This window comes from Anopheles funestus, assembly GCF_943734845.2.
Source record: "Anopheles funestus chromosome X unlocalized genomic scaffold, idAnoFuneDA-416_04 X_unloc_36, whole genome shotgun sequence".
NCBI lineage: Eukaryota > Metazoa > Arthropoda > Insecta > Diptera > Culicidae > Anopheles > Anopheles funestus.
The window spans coordinates 244,734-265,327 of NW_026045161.1; the positions used below are offsets into that span (position 1 = coordinate 244,734).

At 35.9% G+C, this 20,594-nt stretch overlaps 1 protein-coding gene across 9 annotated transcripts in view; it reads left to right on the plus strand.

Moving 5' to 3' along the window:
* Window positions 1–4,467: 4,467 nt before the first annotated feature.
* LOC125773493 (uncharacterized) overlaps window positions 4,468–20,594 on the plus strand; it is a 47,796-nt gene continuing 31,669 nt past the window's right edge. For 2 of the 9 annotated variants that reach the window (XM_049444373.1, XM_049444377.1), the window contains exon 1: window positions 6,166–6,356. Coding sequence is in view for 2 of the 9 variants with exons in the window: in XM_049444367.1 (XP_049300324.1) it covers window positions 19,439–19,945 (507 nt within the window). In the remaining 7 variants the exon portion in view is untranslated. Of the gene's footprint in view, window positions 4,659–6,165; window positions 6,357–6,920; window positions 7,112–8,618; window positions 8,810–16,486; window positions 16,737–19,375; window positions 19,946–20,594 lie in introns of those variants that run through there. The other 7 variants (XM_049444372.1, XM_049444376.1, XM_049444371.1 and 4 more) reach the window with 5 other exon arrangements.

The following is a 20,594-nucleotide window of genomic DNA, read 5'->3' on the forward strand; positions in this document are numbered from 1 at the left end:
ATGCTTATAACTCGGTCAGTTTCCAATGGATCTTCAATTGCAGCACATATTTGGATAGATCTGGTCATTAGCTACCAAAAGTTATTCTACGCCGATGTGCTAAGTTGTCTGTGGAAAAAGTTATTCGAGGTACAAAGACTTAACATTTTCTCAACTTTTCCAAAAAAATTCCTCATTTTGCCACTTTAGGTGCTTATAACTCGGTCAGTTTCCAATGGATCTTCAATTGTAGCACATATTTGGATAGATCTGGTCATTAGCTACCAAAAGTTATTCTACGCCGATGTGCTAAGTTGTCTGTGAAAAAGTTATTCGAGGTACAAAGACTTAACATTTTCTCAACTTTTCCAAAAAAATTCCTCATTTTGCCACTTTAGGTGCTTATGACTCGGTCAGTTTCCAATGGATCTTCAATTGTAGCACATATTTGGATAGATCTGGTCATTAGCTACCAAAAGTTATTCTACGCCGATGTGCTAAGTTGTCTGTGGAAAAAGTTATTCGAGGTACAAAGACTTAACATTTTCTCAACTTTTCCAAAAAAATCCTCATTTTGCCACTTTGGATGCTTATAACTCGGTCAGTTTCCAATGGATCTTCAATTGCAGCACATATTTGGATAGATCTGGTCATTAGCTACCAAAAGTTATTCTACGCCGATGTGCTAAGTTGTCTGTGGAAAAAGTTATTCGAGGTACAAAGACTTAACATTTTCTCAACTTTTCCAAAAAAATTCCTCATTTTGCCACTTTGGATGCTTATAACTCGGTCAGTTTCCAATGGATCTTCAATTGCAGCACATATTTGGATAGATCTGGTCATTAGCTACCAAAAGTTATTCTACGCCGATGTGCTAAGTTGTCTGTGGAAAAAGTTATTCGAGGTACAAAGACTTAACATTTTCTCAACTTTTCCAAAAAAATTCCTCATTTTGCCACTTTAGGTGCTTATAACTCGGTCAGTTTCCGAAGGATCTTCAATTGTAGCACATATTTGGATAGATCTGGTCATTAGCTACCAAAAGTTATTCTACGCCGATGTGCTAAGTTGTCTGTGGAAAAAGTTATTCGAGGTACAAAGACTTAACATTTTCTCAACTTTTCCAAAAAAATCCTCATTTTGCCACTTTGGATGCTTATAACTCGGTCAGTTTCCAATGGATCTTCAATTGTAGCACATATTTGGATAGATCTGGTCATTAGCTACCAAAAGTTATTCTACGCCGATGTGCTAAGTTGTCTGTGGAAAAAGTTATTCGAGGTACAAAGACTTAACATTTTCTCAACTTTTCCAAAAAAATTCCTCATTTTTCAACTTTGGATGCTTATAACTCGGTCAGTTTCCAATGGATCTTCAATTGTAGCACATATTTGGATAGATCTGGTCATTAGCTACCAAAAGTTATTCTACGCCGATGTGCTAAGTTGTCTGTGGAAAAAGTTATTCGAGGTACAAAGACTTAACATTTTCTCAACTTTTCCAAAAAAATTCCTCATTTTGCCACTTTGGATGCTTATAACTCGGTCAGTTTCCAATGGATCTTCAATTGTAGCACATATTTGGATAGATCTGGTCATTAGCTAGCAAAAGTTATTCTACGCCGATGTGCTAAGTTGTCTGTGGAAAAAGTTATTCGAGGTACAAAGACTTAACATTTTCTCAACTTTTCCAAAAAAATCCTCATTTTGCCACTTTGGATGCTTATAACTCGGTCAGTTTCCAATGGATCTTCAATTGTAGCACATATTTGGATAGATCTGGTCATTAGCTACCAAAAGTTATTCTACGTCGATGTGCTAAGTTGTCTGTGGAAAAAGTTATTCGAGGTACAAAGACTTAACATTTTCTCAACTTTTCCAAAAAAATTCCTCATTTTGCCACTTTAGGTGCTTATAACTCTGTCAGTTTCCAATGGATCTTCAATTGTAGCACATATTTGGATAGATCTGGTCATTAGCTACCAAAAGTTATTCTACGCCGATGTGCTAAGTTGTCTGTGGAAAAAGTTATTCGAGGTACAAAGACTTAACATTTTCTCAACTTTTCCAAAAAAATTCCTCATTTTGCCACTTTGGATGCTTATAACTCGGTCAGTTTCCAATGGATCTTCAATTGCAGCACATATTTGGATAGATCTGGTCATTAGCTACCAAAAGTTATTCTACGCCGATGTGCTAAGTTGTCTGTGGAAAAAGTTATTCGAGGTACAAAGACTTAACATTTTCTCAACTTTTCCAAAAAAATTCCTCATTTTGCCACTTTAGGTGCTTATAACTCGGTCAGTTTCCAAAGGATCTTCAATTGTAGCACATATTTGGATAGATCTGGTCATTAGCTACCAAAAGTTATTCTACGCCGATGTGCTAAGTTGTCTGTGGAAAAAGTTATTCGAGGTACAAAGACTTAACATTTTCTCCACTTTTCCAAAAAAATTCCTCATTTTTCCACTTTGGATGCTTATAACTCGGTCAGTTTCCAATGGATCTTCAATTGTAGCACATATTTGGATAGATCTGGTCATTAGCTACCAAAAGTTATTCTACGCCGATGTGCTAAGTTGTCTGTGGAAAAAGTTATTCGAGGTACAAAGACTTAACATTTTCTCAACTTTTCCAAAAAAATTCCTCATTTTGCCACTTTAGGTGCTTATAACTCGGTCAGTTTCCAATGGATCTTCAATTGTAGCACATATTTGGATAGATCTGGTCATTAGCTAGCAAAAGTTATTCTACGCCGATGTGCTAAGTTGTCTGTGGAAAAAGTTATTCGAGGTACAAAGACTTAACATTTTCTCAACTTTTCCAAAAAAATCCTCATTTTGCCACTTTGGATGCTTATAACTCGGTCAGTTTCCAATGGATCTTCAATTGTAGCACATATTTGGATAGATCTGGTCATTAGCTACCAAAAGTTATTCTACGCCGATGTGCTAAGTTGTCTGTGGAAAAAGTTATTCGAGGTACAAAGACTTAACATTTTCTCAACTTTTCCAAAAAAATTCCTCATTTTTCCACTTTGGATGCTTATAACTCGGTCAGTTTCCAATGGATCTTCAATTGTAGCACATATTTGGATAGATCTGGTCATTAGCTACCAAAAGTTATTCTACGCCGATGTGCTAAGTTGTCTGTGGAAAAAGTTATTTGAGGTACAAAGACTTAACATTTTCTCAATTTTTCTAAAAAAATTCCTCATTTTGCCACTTTGGATGCTTATAACTCGGTCAGTTTCCAATGGATCTTCAATTGTAGCACATATTTGGATAGATCTGGTCATTAGCTACCAAAAGTTATTCTACGCCGATGTGCTAAGTTGTCTGTGGAAAAAGTTATTCGAGGTACAAAGACTTAACATTTTCTCAACTTTTCCAAAAAAATTCCTCATTTTGCCACTTTGGATGCTTATAACTCGGTCAGTTTCCAATGGATCTTCAATTGCAGCACATATTTGGATAGATCTGGTCATTAGCTACCAAAAGTTATTCTACGCCGATGTGCTAAGTTGTCTGTGGAAAAAGTTATTCGAGGTACAAAGACTTAACATTTTCTCAACTTTTCCAAAAAAATTCCTCATTTTGCCACTTTAGGTGCTTATAACTCGGTCAGTTTCCAATGGATCTTCAATTGTAGCACATATTTGGATAGATCTGGTCATTAGCTACCAAAAGTTATTCTACGCCGATGTGCTAAGTTGTCTGTGAAAAAGTTATTCGAGGTACAAAGACTTAACATTTTCTCAACTTTTCCAAAAAAATTCCTCATTTTGCCACTTTAGGTGCTTATGACTCGGTCAGTTTCCAATGGATCTTCAATTGTAGCACATATTTGGATAGATCTGGTCATTAGCTACCAAAAGTTATTCTACGCCGATGTGCTAAGTTGTCTGTGGAAAAAGTTATTCGAGGTACAAAGACTTAACATTTTCTCAACTTTTCCAAAAAAATTCCTCATTTTTCCACTTTGGATGCTTATAACTCGGTCAGTTTCCAATGGATCTTCAATTGTAGCACATATTTGGATAGATCTGGTCATTAGCTACCAAAAGTTATTCTACGCCGATGTGCTAAGTTGTCTGTGGAAAAAGTTATTTGAGGTACAAAGACTTAACATTTTCTCAATTTTTCTAAAAAAATTCCTCATTTTGCCACTTTGGATGCTTATAACTCGGTCAGTTTCCAATGGATCTTCAATTGTAGCACATATTTGGATAGATCTGGTCATTAGCTACCAAAAGTTATTCTACGCCGATGTGCTAAGTTGTCTGTGGAAAAAGTTATTCGAGGTACAAAGACTTAACATTTTCTCAACTTTTCCAAAAAAATTCCTCATTTTGCCACTTTGGATGCTTATAACTCGGTCAGTTTCCAATGGATCTTCAATTGTAGCACATATTTGGATAGATCTGGTCATTAGCTACCAAAAGTTATTCTACGCCGATGTGCTAAGTTGTCTGTGGAAAAAGTTATTCGAGGTACAAAGACTTAACATTTTCTCAACTTTTCCAAAAAAATTCCTCATTTTGCCACTTTAGGTGCTTATAACTCGGTCAGTTTCCAATGGATCTTCAATTGTAGCACATATTTGGATAGATCTGGTCATTAGCTACCAAAAGTTATTCTACGCCGATGTGCTAAGTTGTCTGTGAAAAAGTTATTCGAGGTACAAAGACTTAACATTTTCTCAACTTTTCCAAAAAAATTCCTCATTTTGCCACTTTAGGTGCTTATGACTCGGTCAGTTTCCAATGGATCTTCAATTGTAGCACATATTTGGATAGATCTGGTCATTAGCTACCAAAAGTTATTCTACGCCGATGTGCTAAGTTGTCTGTGGAAAAAGTTATTCGAGGTACAAAGACTTAACATTTTCTCAACTTTTCCAAAAAAATCCTCATTTTGCCACTTTGGATGCTTATAACTCGGTCAGTTTCCAATGGATCTTCAATTGCAGCACATATTTGGATAGATCTGGTCATTAGCTACCAAAAGTTATTCTACGCCGATGTGCTAAGTTGTCTGTGGAAAAAGTTATTCGAGGTACAAAGACTTAACATTTTCTCCACTTTTCCAAAAAAATTCCTCATTTTTCCACTTTGGATGCTTATAACTCGGTCAGTTTCCAATGGATCTTCAATTGTAGCACATATTTGGATAGATCTGGTCATTAGCTACCAAAAGTTATTCTACGCCGATGTGCTAAGTTGTCTGTGGAAAAAGTTATTCGAGGTACAAAGACTTAACATTTTCTCAACTTTTCCAAAAAAATTCCTCATTTTGCCACTTTAGGTGCTTATAACTCGGTCAGTTTCCAATGGATCTTCAATTGTAGCACATATTTGGATAGATCTGGTCATTAGCTAGCAAAAGTTATTCTACGCCGATGTGCTAAGTTGTCTGTGGAAAAAGTTATTCGAGGTACAAAGACTTAACATTTTCTCAACTTTTCCAAAAAAATCCTCATTTTGCCACTTTGGATGCTTATAACTCGGTCAGTTTCCAATGGATCTTCAATTGTAGCACATATTTGGATAGATCTGGTCATTAGCTACCAAAAGTTATTCTACGCCGATGTGCTAAGTTGTCTGTGGAAAAAGTTATTCGAGGTACAAAGACTTAACATTTTCTCAACTTTTCCAAAAAAATTCCTCATTTTTCCACTTTGGATGCTTATAACTCGGTCAGTTTCCAATGGATCTTCAATTGTAGCACATATTTGGATAGATCTGGTCATTAGCTACCAAAAGTTATTCTACGCCGATGTGCTAAGTTGTCTGTGGAAAAAGTTATTTGAGGTACAAAGACTTAACATTTTCTCAATTTTTCTAAAAAAATTCCTCATTTTGCCACTTTGGATGCTTATAACTCGGTCAGTTTCCAATGGATCTTCAATTGTAGCACATATTTGGATAGATCTGGTCATTAGCTACCAAAAGTTATTCTACGCCGATGTGCTAAGTTGTCTGTGGAAAAAGTTATTCGAGGTACAAAGACTTAACATTTTCTCAACTTTTCCAAAAAAATTCCTCATTTTGCCACTTTGGATGCTTATAACTCGGTCAGTTTCCAATGGATCTTCAATTGCAGCACATATTTGGATAGATCTGGTCATTAGCTACCAAAAGTTATTCTACGCCGATGTGCTAAGTTGTCTGTGGAAAAAGTTATTCGAGGTACAAAGACTTAACATTTTCTCAACTTTTCCAAAAAAATTCCTCATTTTGCCACTTTAGGTGCTTATAACTCGGTCAGTTTCCAATGGATCTTCAATTGTAGCACATATTTGGATAGATCTGGTCATTAGCTACCAAAAGTTATTCTACGCCGATGTGCTAAGTTGTCTGTGAAAAAGTTATTCGAGGTACAAAGACTTAACATTTTCTCAACTTTTCCAAAAAAATTCCTCATTTTGCCACTTTAGGTGCTTATGACTCGGTCAGTTTCCAATGGATCTTCAATTGTAGCACATATTTGGATAGATCTGGTCATTAGCTACCAAAAGTTATTCTACGCCGATGTGCTAAGTTGTCTGTGGAAAAAGTTATTTGAGGTACAAAGACTTAACATTTTCTCAATTTTTCTAAAAAAATTCCTCATTTTGCCACTTTGGATGCTTATAACTCGGTCAGTTTCCAATGGATCTTCAATTGTAGCACATATTTGGATAGATCTGGTCATTAGCTACCAAAAGTTATTCTACGCCGATGTGCTAAGTTGTCTGTGGAAAAAGTTATTCGAGGTACAAAGACTTAACATTTTCTCAACTTTTCCAAAAAAATTCCTCATTTTGCCACTTTGGATGCTTATAACTCGGTCAGTTTCCAATGGATCTTCAATTGCAGCACATATTTGGATAGATCTGGTCATTAGCTACCAAAAGTTATTCTACGCCGATGTGCTAAGTTGTCTGTGGAAAAAGTTATTCGAGGTACAAAGACTTAACATTTTCTCAACTTTTCCAAAAAAATTCCTCATTTTGCCACTTTAGGTGCTTATAACTCGGTCAGTTTCCAATGGATCTTCAATTGTAGCACATATTTGGATAGATCTGGTCATTAGCTACCAAAAGTTATTCTACGCCGATGTGCTAAGTTGTCTGTGAAAAAGTTATTCGAGGTACAAAGACTTAACATTTTCTCAACTTTTCCAAAAAAATTCCTCATTTTGCCACTTTAGGTGCTTATGACTCGGTCAGTTTCCAATGGATCTTCAATTGTAGCACATATTTGGATAGATCTGGTCATTAGCTACCAAAAGTTATTCTACGCCGATGTGCTAAGTTGTCTGTGGAAAAAGTTATTCGAGGTACAAAGACTTAACATTTTCTCAACTTTTCCAAAAAAATCCTCATTTTGCCACTTTGGATGCTTATAACTCGGTCAGTTTCCAATGGATCTTCAATTGCAGCACATATTTGGATAGATCTGGTCATTAGCTACCAAAAGTTATTCTACGCCGATGTGCTAAGTTGTCTGTGGAAAAAGTTATTCGAGGTACAAAGACTTAACATTTTCTCCACTTTTCCAAAAAAATTCCTCATTTTTCCACTTTGGATGCTTATAACTCGGTCAGTTTCCAATGGATCTTCAATTGTAGCACATATTTGGATAGATCTGGTCATTAGCTACCAAAAGTTATTCTACGCCGATGTGCTAAGTTGTCTGTGGAAAAAGTTATTCGAGGTACAAAGACTTAACATTTTCTCAACTTTTCCAAAAAAATTCCTCATTTTGCCACTTTAGGTGCTTATAACTCGGTCAGTTTCCAATGGATCTTCAATTGTAGCACATATTTGGATAGATCTGGTCATTAGCTAGCAAAAGTTATTCTACGCCGATGTGCTAAGTTGTCTGTGGAAAAAGTTATTCGAGGTACAAAGACTTAACATTTTCTCAACTTTTCCAAAAAAATCCTCATTTTGCCACTTTGGATGCTTATAACTCGGTCAGTTTCCAATGGATCTTCAATTGTAGCACATATTTGGATAGATCTGGTCATTAGCTACCAAAAGTTATTCTACGCCGATGTGCTAAGTTGTCTGTGGAAAAAGTTATTCGAGGTACAAAGACTTAACATTTTCTCAACTTTTCCAAAAAAATTCCTCATTTTTCCACTTTGGATGCTTATAACTCGGTCAGTTTCCAATGGATCTTCAATTGTAGCACATATTTGGATAGATCTGGTCATTAGCTACCAAAAGTTATTCTACGCCGATGTGCTAAGTTGTCTGTGGAAAAAGTTATTTGAGGTACAAAGACTTAACATTTTCTCAATTTTTCTAAAAAAATTCCTCATTTTGCCACTTTGGATGCTTATAACTCGGTCAGTTTCCAATGGATCTTCAATTGTAGCACATATTTGGATAGATCTGGTCATTAGCTACCAAAAGTTATTCTACGCCGATGTGCTAAGTTGTCTGTGGAAAAAGTTATTCGAGGTACAAAGACTTAACATTTTCTCAACTTTTCCAAAAAAATTCCTCATTTTGCCACTTTGGATGCTTATAACTCGGTCAGTTTCCAATGGATCTTCAATTGCAGCACATATTTGGATAGATCTGGTCATTAGCTACCAAAAGTTATTCTACGCCGATGTGCTAAGTTGTCTGTGGAAAAAGTTATTCGAGGTACAAAGACTTAACATTTTCTCAACTTTTCCAAAAAAATTCCTCATTTTGCCACTTTAGGTGCTTATAACTCGGTCAGTTTCCAATGGATCTTCAATTGTAGCACATATTTGGATAGATCTGGTCATTAGCTACCAAAAGTTATTCTACGCCGATGTGCTAAGTTGTCTGTGAAAAAGTTATTCGAGGTACAAAGACTTAACATTTTCTCAACTTTTCCAAAAAAATTCCTCATTTTGCCACTTTAGGTGCTTATGACTCGGTCAGTTTCCAATGGATCTTCAATTGTAGCACATATTTGGATAGATCTGGTCATTAGCTACCAAAAGTTATTCTACGCCGATGTGCTAAGTTGTCTGTGGAAAAAGTTATTCGAGGTACAAAGACTTAACATTTTCTCAACTTTTCCAAAAAAATTCCTCATTTTTCCACTTTGGATGCTTATAACTCGGTCAGTTTCCAATGGATCTTCAATTGTAGCACATATTTGGATAGATCTGGTCATTAGCTACCAAAAGTTATTCTACGCCGATGTGCTAAGTTGTCTGTGGAAAAAGTTATTTGAGGTACAAAGACTTAACATTTTCTCAATTTTTCTAAAAAAATTCCTCATTTTGCCACTTTGGATGCTTATAACTCGGTCAGTTTCCAATGGATCTTCAATTGTAGCACATATTTGGATAGATCTGGTCATTAGCTACCAAAAGTTATTCTACGCCGATGTGCTAAGTTGTCTGTGGAAAAAGTTATTCGAGGTACAAAGACTTAACATTTTCTCAACTTTTCCAAAAAAATTCCTCATTTTGCCACTTTGGATGCTTATAACTCGGTCAGTTTCCAATGGATCTTCAATTGCAGCACATATTTGGATAGATCTGGTCATTAGCTACCAAAAGTTATTCTACGCCGATGTGCTAAGTTGTCTGTGGAAAAAGTTATTCGAGGTACAAAGACTTAACATTTTCTCAACTTTTCCAAAAAAATTCCTCATTTTGCCACTTTAGGTGCTTATAACTCGGTCAGTTTCCAATGGATCTTCAATTGTAGCACATATTTGGATAGATCTGGTCATTAGCTACCAAAAGTTATTCTACGCCGATGTGCTAAGTTGTCTGAGAAAAAGTTATTCGAGGTACAAAGACTTAACATTTTCTCAACTTTTCCAAAAAAATTCCTCATTTTGCCACTTTAGGTGCTTATGACTCGGTCAGTTTCCAATGGATCTTCAATTGTAGCACATATTTGGATAGATCTGGTCATTAGATACCAAAAGTTATTCTACGCCGATGTGCTAAGTTGTCTGTGGAAAAAGTTATTCGAGGTACAAAGACTTAACATTTTCTCAACTTTTCCAAAAAAATCCTCATTTTGCCACTTTGGATGCTTATAACTCGGTCAGTTTCCAATGGATCTTCAATTGCAGCACATATTTGGATAGATCTGGTCATTAGCTACCAAAAGTTATTCTACGCCGATGTGCTAAGTTGTCTGTGGAAAAAGTTATTCGAGGTACAAAGACTTAACATTTTCTCAACTTTTCCAAAAAAATTCCTCATTTTGCCACTTTGGATGCTTATAACTCGGTCAGTTTCCAATGGATCTTCAATTGCAGCACATATTTGGATAGATCTGGTCATTAGCTACCAAAAGTTATTCTACGCCGATGTGCTAAGTTGTCTGTGGAAAAAGTTATTCGAGGTACAAAGACTTAACATTTTCTCAACTTTTCCAAAAAAATTCCTCATTTTGCCACTTTAGGTGCTTATAACTCGGTCAGTTTCCGAAGGATCTTCAATTGTAGCACATATTTGGATAGATCTGGTCATTAGCTACCAAAAGTTATTCTACGCCGATGTGCTAAGTTGTCTGTGGAAAAAGTTATTCGAGGTACAAAGACTTAACATTTTCTCAACTTTTCCAAAAAAATCCTCATTTTGCCACTTTGGATGCTTATAACTCGGTCAGTTTCCAATGGATCTTCAATTGTAGCACATATTTGGATAGATCTGGTCATTAGCTACCAAAAGTTATTCTACGCCGATGTGCTAAGTTGTCTGTGGAAAAAGTTATTCGAGGTACAAAGACTTAACATTTTCTCAACTTTTCCAAAAAAATTCCTCATTTTTCCACTTTGGATGCTTATAACTCGGTCAGTTTCCAATGGATCTTCAATTGTAGCACATATTTGGATAGATCTGGTCATTAGCTACCAAAAGTTATTCTACGCCGATGTGCTAAGTTGTCTGTGGAAAAAGTTATTCGAGGTACAAAGACTTAACATTTTCTCAACTTTTCCAAAAAAATTCCTCATTTTGCCACTTTGGATGCTTATAACTCGGTCAGTTTCCAATGGATCTTCAATTGTAGCACATATTTGGATAGATCTGGTCATTAGCTAGCAAAAGTTATTCTACGCCGATGTGCTAAGTTGTCTGTGGAAAAAGTTATTCGAGGTACAAAGACTTAACATTTTCTCAACTTTTCCAAAAAAATCCTCATTTTGCCACTTTGGATGCTTATAACTCGGTCAGTTTCCAATGGATCTTCAATTGTAGCACATATTTGGATAGATCTGGTCATTAGCTACCAAAAGTTATTCTACGTCGATGTGCTAAGTTGTCTGTGGAAAAAGTTATTCGAGGTACAAAGACTTAACATTTTCTCAACTTTTCCAAAAAAATTCCTCATTTTGCCACTTTAGGTGCTTATAACTCTGTCAGTTTCCAATGGATCTTCAATTGTAGCACATATTTGGATAGATCTGGTCATTAGCTACCAAAAGTTATTCTACGCCGATGTGCTAAGTTGTCTGTGGAAAAAGTTATTCGAGGTACAAAGACTTAACATTTTCTCAACTTTTCCAAAAAAATTCCTCATTTTGCCACTTTGGATGCTTATAACTCGGTCAGTTTCCAATGGATCTTCAATTGCAGCACATATTTGGATAGATCTGGTCATTAGCTACCAAAAGTTATTCTACGCCGATGTGCTAAGTTGTCTGTGGAAAAAGTTATTCGAGGTACAAAGACTTAACATTTTCTCAACTTTTCCAAAAAAATTCCTCATTTTGCCACTTTAGGTGCTTATAACTCGGTCAGTTTCCAAAGGATCTTCAATTGTAGCACATATTTGGATAGATCTGGTCATTAGCTACCAAAAGTTATTCTACGCCGATGTGCTAAGTTGTCTGTGGAAAAAGTTATTCGAGGTACAAAGACTTAACATTTTCTCCACTTTTCCAAAAAAATTCCTCATTTTTCCACTTTGGATGCTTATAACTCGGTCAGTTTCCAATGGATCTTCAATTGTAGCACATATTTGGATAGATCTGGTCATTAGCTACCAAAAGTTATTCTACGCCGATGTGCTAAGTTGTCTGTGGAAAAAGTTATTCGAGGTACAAAGACTTAACATTTTCTCAACTTTTCCAAAAAAATTCCTCATTTTGCCACTTTAGGTGCTTATAACTCGGTCAGTTTCCAATGGATCTTCAATTGTAGCACATATTTGGATAGATCTGGTCATTAGCTAGCAAAAGTTATTCTACGCCGATGTGCTAAGTTGTCTGTGGAAAAAGTTATTCGAGGTACAAAGACTTAACATTTTCTCAACTTTTCCAAAAAAATCCTCATTTTGCCACTTTGGATGCTTATAACTCGGTCAGTTTCCAATGGATCTTCAATTGTAGCACATATTTGGATAGATCTGGTCATTAGCTACCAAAAGTTATTCTACGCCGATGTGCTAAGTTGTCTGTGGAAAAAGTTATTCGAGGTACAAAGACTTAACATTTTCTCAACTTTTCCAAAAAAATTCCTCATTTTTCCACTTTGGATGCTTATAACTCGGTCAGTTTCCAATGGATCTTCAATTGTAGCACATATTTGGATAGATCTGGTCATTAGCTACCAAAAGTTATTCTACGCCGATGTGCTAAGTTGTCTGTGGAAAAAGTTATTTGAGGTACAAAGACTTAACATTTTCTCAATTTTTCTAAAAAAATTCCTCATTTTGCCACTTTGGATGCTTATAACTCGGTCAGTTTCCAATGGATCTTCAATTGTAGCACATATTTGGATAGATCTGGTCATTAGCTACCAAAAGTTATTCTACGCCGATGTGCTAAGTTGTCTGTGGAAAAAGTTATTCGAGGTACAAAGACTTAACATTTTCTCAACTTTTCCAAAAAAATTCCTCATTTTGCCACTTTGGATGCTTATAACTCGGTCAGTTTCCAATGGATCTTCAATTGCAGCACATATTTGGATAGATCTGGTCATTAGCTACCAAAAGTTATTCTACGCCGATGTGCTAAGTTGTCTGTGGAAAAAGTTATTCGAGGTACAAAGACTTAACATTTTCTCAACTTTTCCAAAAAAATTCCTCATTTTGCCACTTTGGATGCTTATAACTCGGTCAGTTTCCAATGGATCTTCAATTGCAGCACATATTTGGATAGATCTGGTCATTAGCTACCAAAAGTTATTCTACGCCGATGTGCTAAGTTGTCTGTGGAAAAAGTTATTCGAGGTACAAAGACTTAACATTTTCTCAACTTTTCCAAAAAAATTCCTCATTTTGCCACTTTAGGTGCTTATAACTCGGTCAGTTTCCAATGGATCTTCAATTGTAGCACATATTTGGATAGATCTGGTCATTAGCTACCAAAAGTTATTCTACGCCGATGTGCTAAGTTGTCTGTGGAAAAAGTTATTCGAGGTACAAAGACTTAACATTTTCTCAACTTTTCCAAAAAAATCCTCATTTTGCCACTTTGGATGCTTATAACTCGGTCAGTTTCCAATGGATCTTCAATTGTAGCACATATTTGGATAGATCTGGTTATTAACTACCAAAAGTTATTCTACGCCGATGTGCTAAGTTGTCTGTGGAAAAAGTTATTCGAGGTACAAAGACTTAACATTTTCTCAACTTTTCCAAAAAAATTCCTCATTTTTCCACTTTGGATGCTTATAACTCGGTCAGTTTCCAATGGATCTTCAATTGTAGCACATATTTGGATAGATCTGGTCATTAGCTACCAAAAGTTATTCTACGCCGATGTGCTAAGTTGTCTGTGGAAAAAGTTATTCGAGGTACAAAGACTTAACATTTTCTCAACTTTTCCAAAAAAATTCCTCATTTTGCCACTTTAGGTGCTTATAACTCGGTCAGTTTCCAATGGATCTTCAATTGTAGCACATATTTGGATAGATCTGGTCATTAGCTACCAAAAGTTATTCTACGCCGATGTGCTAAGTTGTCTGTGGAAAAAGTTATTCGAGGTACAAAGACTTAACATTTTCTCAACTTTTCCAAAAAATTCCTCATTTTGCCACTTTGGATGCTTATAACTCGGTCAGTTTCCAATGGATCTTCAATTGTAGCACATATTTGGATAGATCTGGTCATTAGCTACCAAAAGTTATTCTACGCCGATGTGCTAAGTTGTCTGTGGAAAAAGTTATTTGAGGTACAAAGACTTAACATTTTCTCAACTTTTCCAAAAAAATTCCTCATTTTGCCACTTTGGATGCTTATAACTCGGACAGTTTCCAATGGATCTTCAATTGTAGCACATATTTGGATAGATCTGGTCATTAGCTACCAAAAGTTATTCTACGCCGATGTGCTAAGTTGTCTGTGGAAAAAGTTATTTGAGGTACAAAGACTTAACATTTTCTCAATTTTTTTAGAAAAATTCCTCATTTTGCCACTTTGGATGCTTATAACTCGGTCAGTTTCCAATGGATCTTCAATTGTAGCACATATTTGGATAGATCTGGTCATTAGCTACCAAAAGTTATTCTACGCCGATGTGCTAAGTTGTCTGTGGAAAAAGTTATTCGAGGTACAAAGACTTAACATTTTCTCAACTTTTCCAAAAAATTCCTCATTTTGCCACTTTGGATGCTTATAACTCGGTCAGTTTCCAATGGATCTTCAATTGTAGCACATATTTGGATAGATCTGGTCATTAGCTACCAGAAGTTATTCTACGTCGATGTGCTAAGTTGTCTGTGGAAAAAGTTATTTGAGGTACAAAGACTTAACATTTTCTCAATTTTTCTAAAAAAATTCCTCATTTTGCCACTTTGGATCCTTATAACTCGGTCAGTTTCCAATGGATCTTCAATTGTAGCACATATTTGGATAGATCTGGTCATTAGCTACCAAAAGTTATTCTACGCCGATGTGCTAAGTTGTCTGTGGAAAAAGTTATTCGAGGTACAAAGACTTAACATTTTCTCAACTTTTCCAAAAAATTCCTCATTTTGCCACTTTGGATGCTTATAACTCGGTCAGTTTCCAATGGATCTTCAATTGTAGCACATATTTGGATAGATCTGGTCATTAGCTACCAAAAGTTATTCTACGCCGATGTGCTAAGTTGTCTGTGGAAAAAGTTATTCGAGGTACAAAGACTTATCATTTTCTCAACTTTTCCAAAAAAATCCTCATTTTGCCACTTTGGATGCTTATAACTCGGTCAGTTTCCAATGGATCTTCAATTGTAGCACATATTTGGATAGATCTGGTCATTAGCTACCAAAAGTTATTCTACGCCGATGTGCTAAGTTGTCTGTGGAAAAAGTTATTCGAGGTACAAAGACTTAACATTTTCTCAACTTTTCCAAAAAATTTACTCATTTTGCCACTTTGGATGCTTATAACTCGGTCAGTTTCCAATGGATCTTCAATTGTAGCACATATTTGGATAGATCTGGTCATTAGCTACCAAAAGTTATTCTACGCCGATGTGCTAAGTTGTCTGTGGAAAAAGTTATTCGAGGTACAAAGACTTAACATTTTCTCAACTTTTCCAAAAAAATTCCTCATTTTGCCACTTTGGATGCTTATAACTCGGTCAGTTTCCAATGGATCTTCAATTGTAGCACATATTTGGATAGATCTGGTCATTAGCTACCAAAAGTTATTCTACGCCGATGTGCTAAGTTGTCTGTGGAAAAAGTTATTCGAGGTACAAAGACTTAACATTTTCTCAACTTTTCCAAAAAAATTCCTCATTTTGCCACTTTGGATGCTTATAACTCGGTCAGTTTCCAATGGATCTTCAATTGTAGCACATATTTGGATAGATCTGGTCATTAGCTAGCAAAAGTTATTCTACGCCGATGTGCTAAGTTGTCTGTGGAAAAAGTTATTCGAGGTACAAAGACTTAACATTTTCTCAACTTTTCCAAAAAAATCCTCATTTTGCCACTTTGGATGCTTATAACTCGGTCAGTTTCCAATGGATCTTCAATTGTAGCACATATTTGGATAGATCTGGTCATTAGCTACCAAAAGTTATTCTACGTCGATGTGCTAAGTTGTCTGTGGAAAAAGTTATTCGAGGTACAAAGACTTAACATTTTCTCAACTTTTCCAAAAAAAATTCCTCATTTTGCCACTTTGGATGCTTATAACTCGGTCAGTTTCCAATGGATCTTCAATTGTAGCACATATTTGGATAGATCTGGTCATTAGCTACCAAAAGTTATTCTACGCCGATGTGCTAAGTTGTCTGTGGAAAAAGTTATTCGAGGTACAAAGACTTAACATTTTCTCAACTTTTCCAAAAAAATTCCTCATTTTGCCACTTTGGATGCTTATAACTCGGTCAGTTTCCAATGGATCTTCAATTGCAGCACATATTTGGATAGATCTGGTCATTAGCTACCAAAAGTTATTCTACGCCGATGTGCTAAGTTGTCTGTGGAAAAAGTTATTCGAGGTACAAAGACTTAACATTTTCTCAACTTTTCCAAAAAAATTCCTCATTTTGCCACTTTGGATGCTTATAACTCGGTCAGTTTCCAATGGATCTTCAATTGCAGCACATATTTGGATAGATAGGGTCATTAGCTACCAAAAGTTATTCTACGCCGATGTGCTAAGTTGTCTGTGGAAAAAGTTATTCGAGGTACAAAGACTTAACATTTTCTCAACTTTTCCAAAAAAATTCCTCATTTGCCACTTTGGATGCTTATAACTCGGTCAGTTTCCAATGGATCTTCAATTGTAGCACATATTTGGATAGATCTGGTCATTAGCTACCAAAAGTTATTTTACGCCGATGTGCTAAGTTGTCTGTGGAAAAAGTTATTCGAGGTACAAAGACTTAACATTTTCTCAACTTTTCCAAAAAAATTCCTCATTTGCCACTTTGGATGCTTATAACTCGGTCAGTTTCCAATGGATCTTCAATTGTAGCACATATTTGGATAGATCTGGTTATTAACTACCAAAAGTTATTCTACGCCGATGTGCTAAGTTGTCTGTGGAAAAAGTTATTCGAGGTACAAAGACTTAACATTTTCTCAACTTTTCCAAAAAAATTCCTCATTTTTCCACTTTAGGTGCTTATAACTCGGTCAGTTTCCAATGGATCTTCAATTGTAGCGCATATTTGGATAGATCTGGTCATTAGCTACCAAAAGTTATTCTACGCCGATGTGCTAAGTTGTCTGTGGAAAAAGTTATTCGAGGTACAAAGACTTAACATTTTCTCAACTTTTCCAAAAAAATTCCTCATTTTGCCACTTTGGATGCTTATAACTCGGTCAGTTTCCAATGGATCTTCAATTGCAGCACATATTTGGATAGATCTGGTCATTAGCTACCAAAAGTTATTCTACGCCGATGTGCTAAGTTGTCTGTGGAAAAAGTTATTCGAGGTACAAAGACTTAACATTTTCTCAACTTTTCCAAAAAAATTCCTCATTTTGCCACTTTAGGTGCTTATAACTCGGTCAGTTTCCAATGGATCTTCAATTGTAGCACATATTTGGATAGATCTGGTCATTAGCTACCAAAAGTTATTCTACGCCGATGTGCTAAGTTGTCTGTGGAAAAAGTTATTCGAGGTACAAAGACTTAACATTTTCTCAACTTTTCCAAAAAAATTCCTCATTTTGCCACTTTAGGTGCTTATAACTCGGTCAGTTTCCAATGGATCTTCAATTGTAGCACATATTTGGATAGATCTGGTCATTAGCTACCAAAAGTTATTCTACGCCGATGTGCTAAGTTGTCTGTGGAAAAAGTTATTCGAGGTACAAAGACTTAACATTTTCTCAACTTTTCCAAAAAAATCCTCATTTTGCCACTTTGGATGCTTATAACTCGGTCAGTTTCCAATGGATCTTCAATTGCAGCACATATTTGGATAGATCTGGTCATTAGCTACCAAAAGTTATTCTACGCCGATGTGCTAAGTTGTCTGTGGAAAAAGTTATTCGAGGTACAAAGACTTAACATTTTCTCAACTTTTCCAAAAAAATTCCTCATTTTGCCACTTTGGATGCTTATAACTCGGTCAGTTTCCAATGGATCTTCAATTGCAGCACATATTTGGATAGATCTGGTCATTAGCTACCAAAAGTTATTCTACGCCGATGTGCTAAGTTGTCTGTGGAAAAAGTTATTCGAGGTACAAAGACTTAACATTTTCTCAACTTTTCCAAAAAAATTCCTCATTTTGCCACTTTAGGTGCTTATAACTCGGTCAGTTTCCAAAGGATCTTCAATTGTAGCACATATTTGGATAGATCTGGTCATTAGCTACCAAAAGTTATTCTACGCCGATGTGCTAAGTTGTCTGTGGAAAAAGTTATTCGAGGTACAAAGACTTAACATTTTCTCAACTTTTCCAAAAAAATCCTCATTTTGCCACTTTGGATGCTTATAACTCGGTCAGTTTCCAATGGATCTTCAATTGTAGCACATATTTGGATAGATCTGGTCATTAGCTACCAAAAGTTATTCTACGCCGATGTGCTTAGTTGTCTGTGGAAAAAGTTATTCGAGGTACAAAGACTTAACATTTTCTCAACTTTTCCAAAAAAATTCCTCATTTTTCCACTTTGGATGCTTATAACTCGGTCAGTTTCCAATGGATCTTCAATTGTAGCACATATTTGGATAGATCTGGTCATTAGCTACCAAAAGTTATTCTACGCCGATGTGCTAAGTTGTCTGTGGAAAAAGTTATTCGAGGTACAAAGACTTAACATTTTCTCAACTTTTCCAAAAAAATTCCTCATTTTGCCACTTTGGATGCTTATAACTCGGTCAGTTTCCAATGGATCTTCAATTGTAGCACATATTTGGATAGATCTGGTCATTAGCTACCAAAAGTTATTCTACGCCGATGTGCTAAGTTGTCTGTGGAAAAAGTTATTCGAGGTACAAAGACTTAACATTTTCTCAACTTTTCCAAAAAAATTCCTCATTTTGCCACTTTGGATGCTTATAACTCGGTCAGTTTCCAATGGATCTTCAATTGTAGCACATATTTGGATAGATCTGGTCATTAGCTAGCAAAAGTTATTCTACGCCGATGTGCTAAGTTGTCTGTGGAAAAAGTTATTCGAGGTACAAAGACTTAACATTTTCTCAACTTTTCCAAAAAAATCCTCATTTTGCCACTTTGGATGCTTATAACTCGGTCAGTTTCCAATGGATCTTCAATTGTAGCACATATTTGGATAGATCTGGTCATTAGCTACCAAAAGTTATTCTACGTCGATGTGCTAAGTTGTCTGTGGAAAAAGTTATTCGAGGTACAAAGACTTAACATTTTCTCAACTTTTCCAAAAAAATTCCTCATTTTGCCACTTTAGGTGCTTATAACTCGGTCAGTTTCCAATGGATCTTCAATTGTAGCACATATTTGGATAGATCTGGTCATTAGCTACCAAAAGTTATTCTACGCCGATGTGCTAAGTTGTCTGTGGAAAAAGTTATTCGAGGTACAAAGACTTAACATTTTCTCAACTTTTCCAAAAAAATTCCTCATTTTGCCACTTTGGATGCTTATAACTCGGTCAGTTTCCAATGGATCTTCAATTGTAGCACATATTTGGATAGATCTGGTCATTAGCTACCAAAAGTTATTCTACGCCGATGTGCTAAGTTGTCTGTGGAAAAAGTTATTCGAGGTACAAAGACTTAACATTTTCTCAATTTTTCCAAAAAAATTCCTCATTTTGCCACTTTGGATGCTTATAACTCGGTCAGTTTCCAATGGATCTTCAATTGTAGCACATATTTGGATAGATCTGGTCATTAGCTACCAAAAGTTATTCTACGCCGATGTGCTAAGTTGTCTGTGGAAAAAGTTATTCGAGGTACAAAGACTTAACATTTTCTCATCTTTTCCAAAAAAATTCCTCATTTTGCCACTTTGGATGCTTATAACTCGGTCAGTTTCCAATGGATCTTCAATTGTAGCACATATTTGGATAGATCTGGTCATCAGCTACCAAAAGTTATTCTACGCCGATGTGCTAAGTTGTCTGTGGAAAAAGTTATTCGAGGTACAAAGACTTAACATTTTCTCAACTTTTCCAAAAAAAATTCCTCATTTTGCCACTTTGGATGCTTATAACTCGGTCAGTTTCCAATGGATCTTCAATTGTAGCACATGTTTGGAAAGATCTGCTCATCAGCTACCAAAAGTTATTCTACGCCGATGTGCTAAGTTGTCTGTGGAAAAAGTTATTCGAGGTACAAAGACTTAACATTTTCTCAACTTTTCCAAAAAAAATTCCTCATTTTGCCACTTTGGATGCTTATAACTCGGTCAGTTTCCAATGGATCTTCAATTGTAGCACATATTTGGATAGATCTGGTCATTAGCTACCAAAAGTTATTCTACGCCGATGTGCTAAGTTGTCTGTGGAAAAAGTTATTCGAGGTACAAAGACTTAACATTTTCTCAACTTTTCCAAAAAAAATTCCTCATTTTGCCACTTTGGATGCTTATAACTCGGTCAGTTTCCAATGGATCTTCAATTGTAGCACATATTTGGATAGATCTGGTCATTAGCTACCAAAAGTTATTCTACGCCGATGTGCTAAGTTGTCTGTGGAAAAAGTTATTCGAGGTACAAAGACTTAACATTTTCTCAACTTTTCCAAAAAATTCCTCATTTTGCCACTTTGGGTGCTTATAACTCGGTCAGT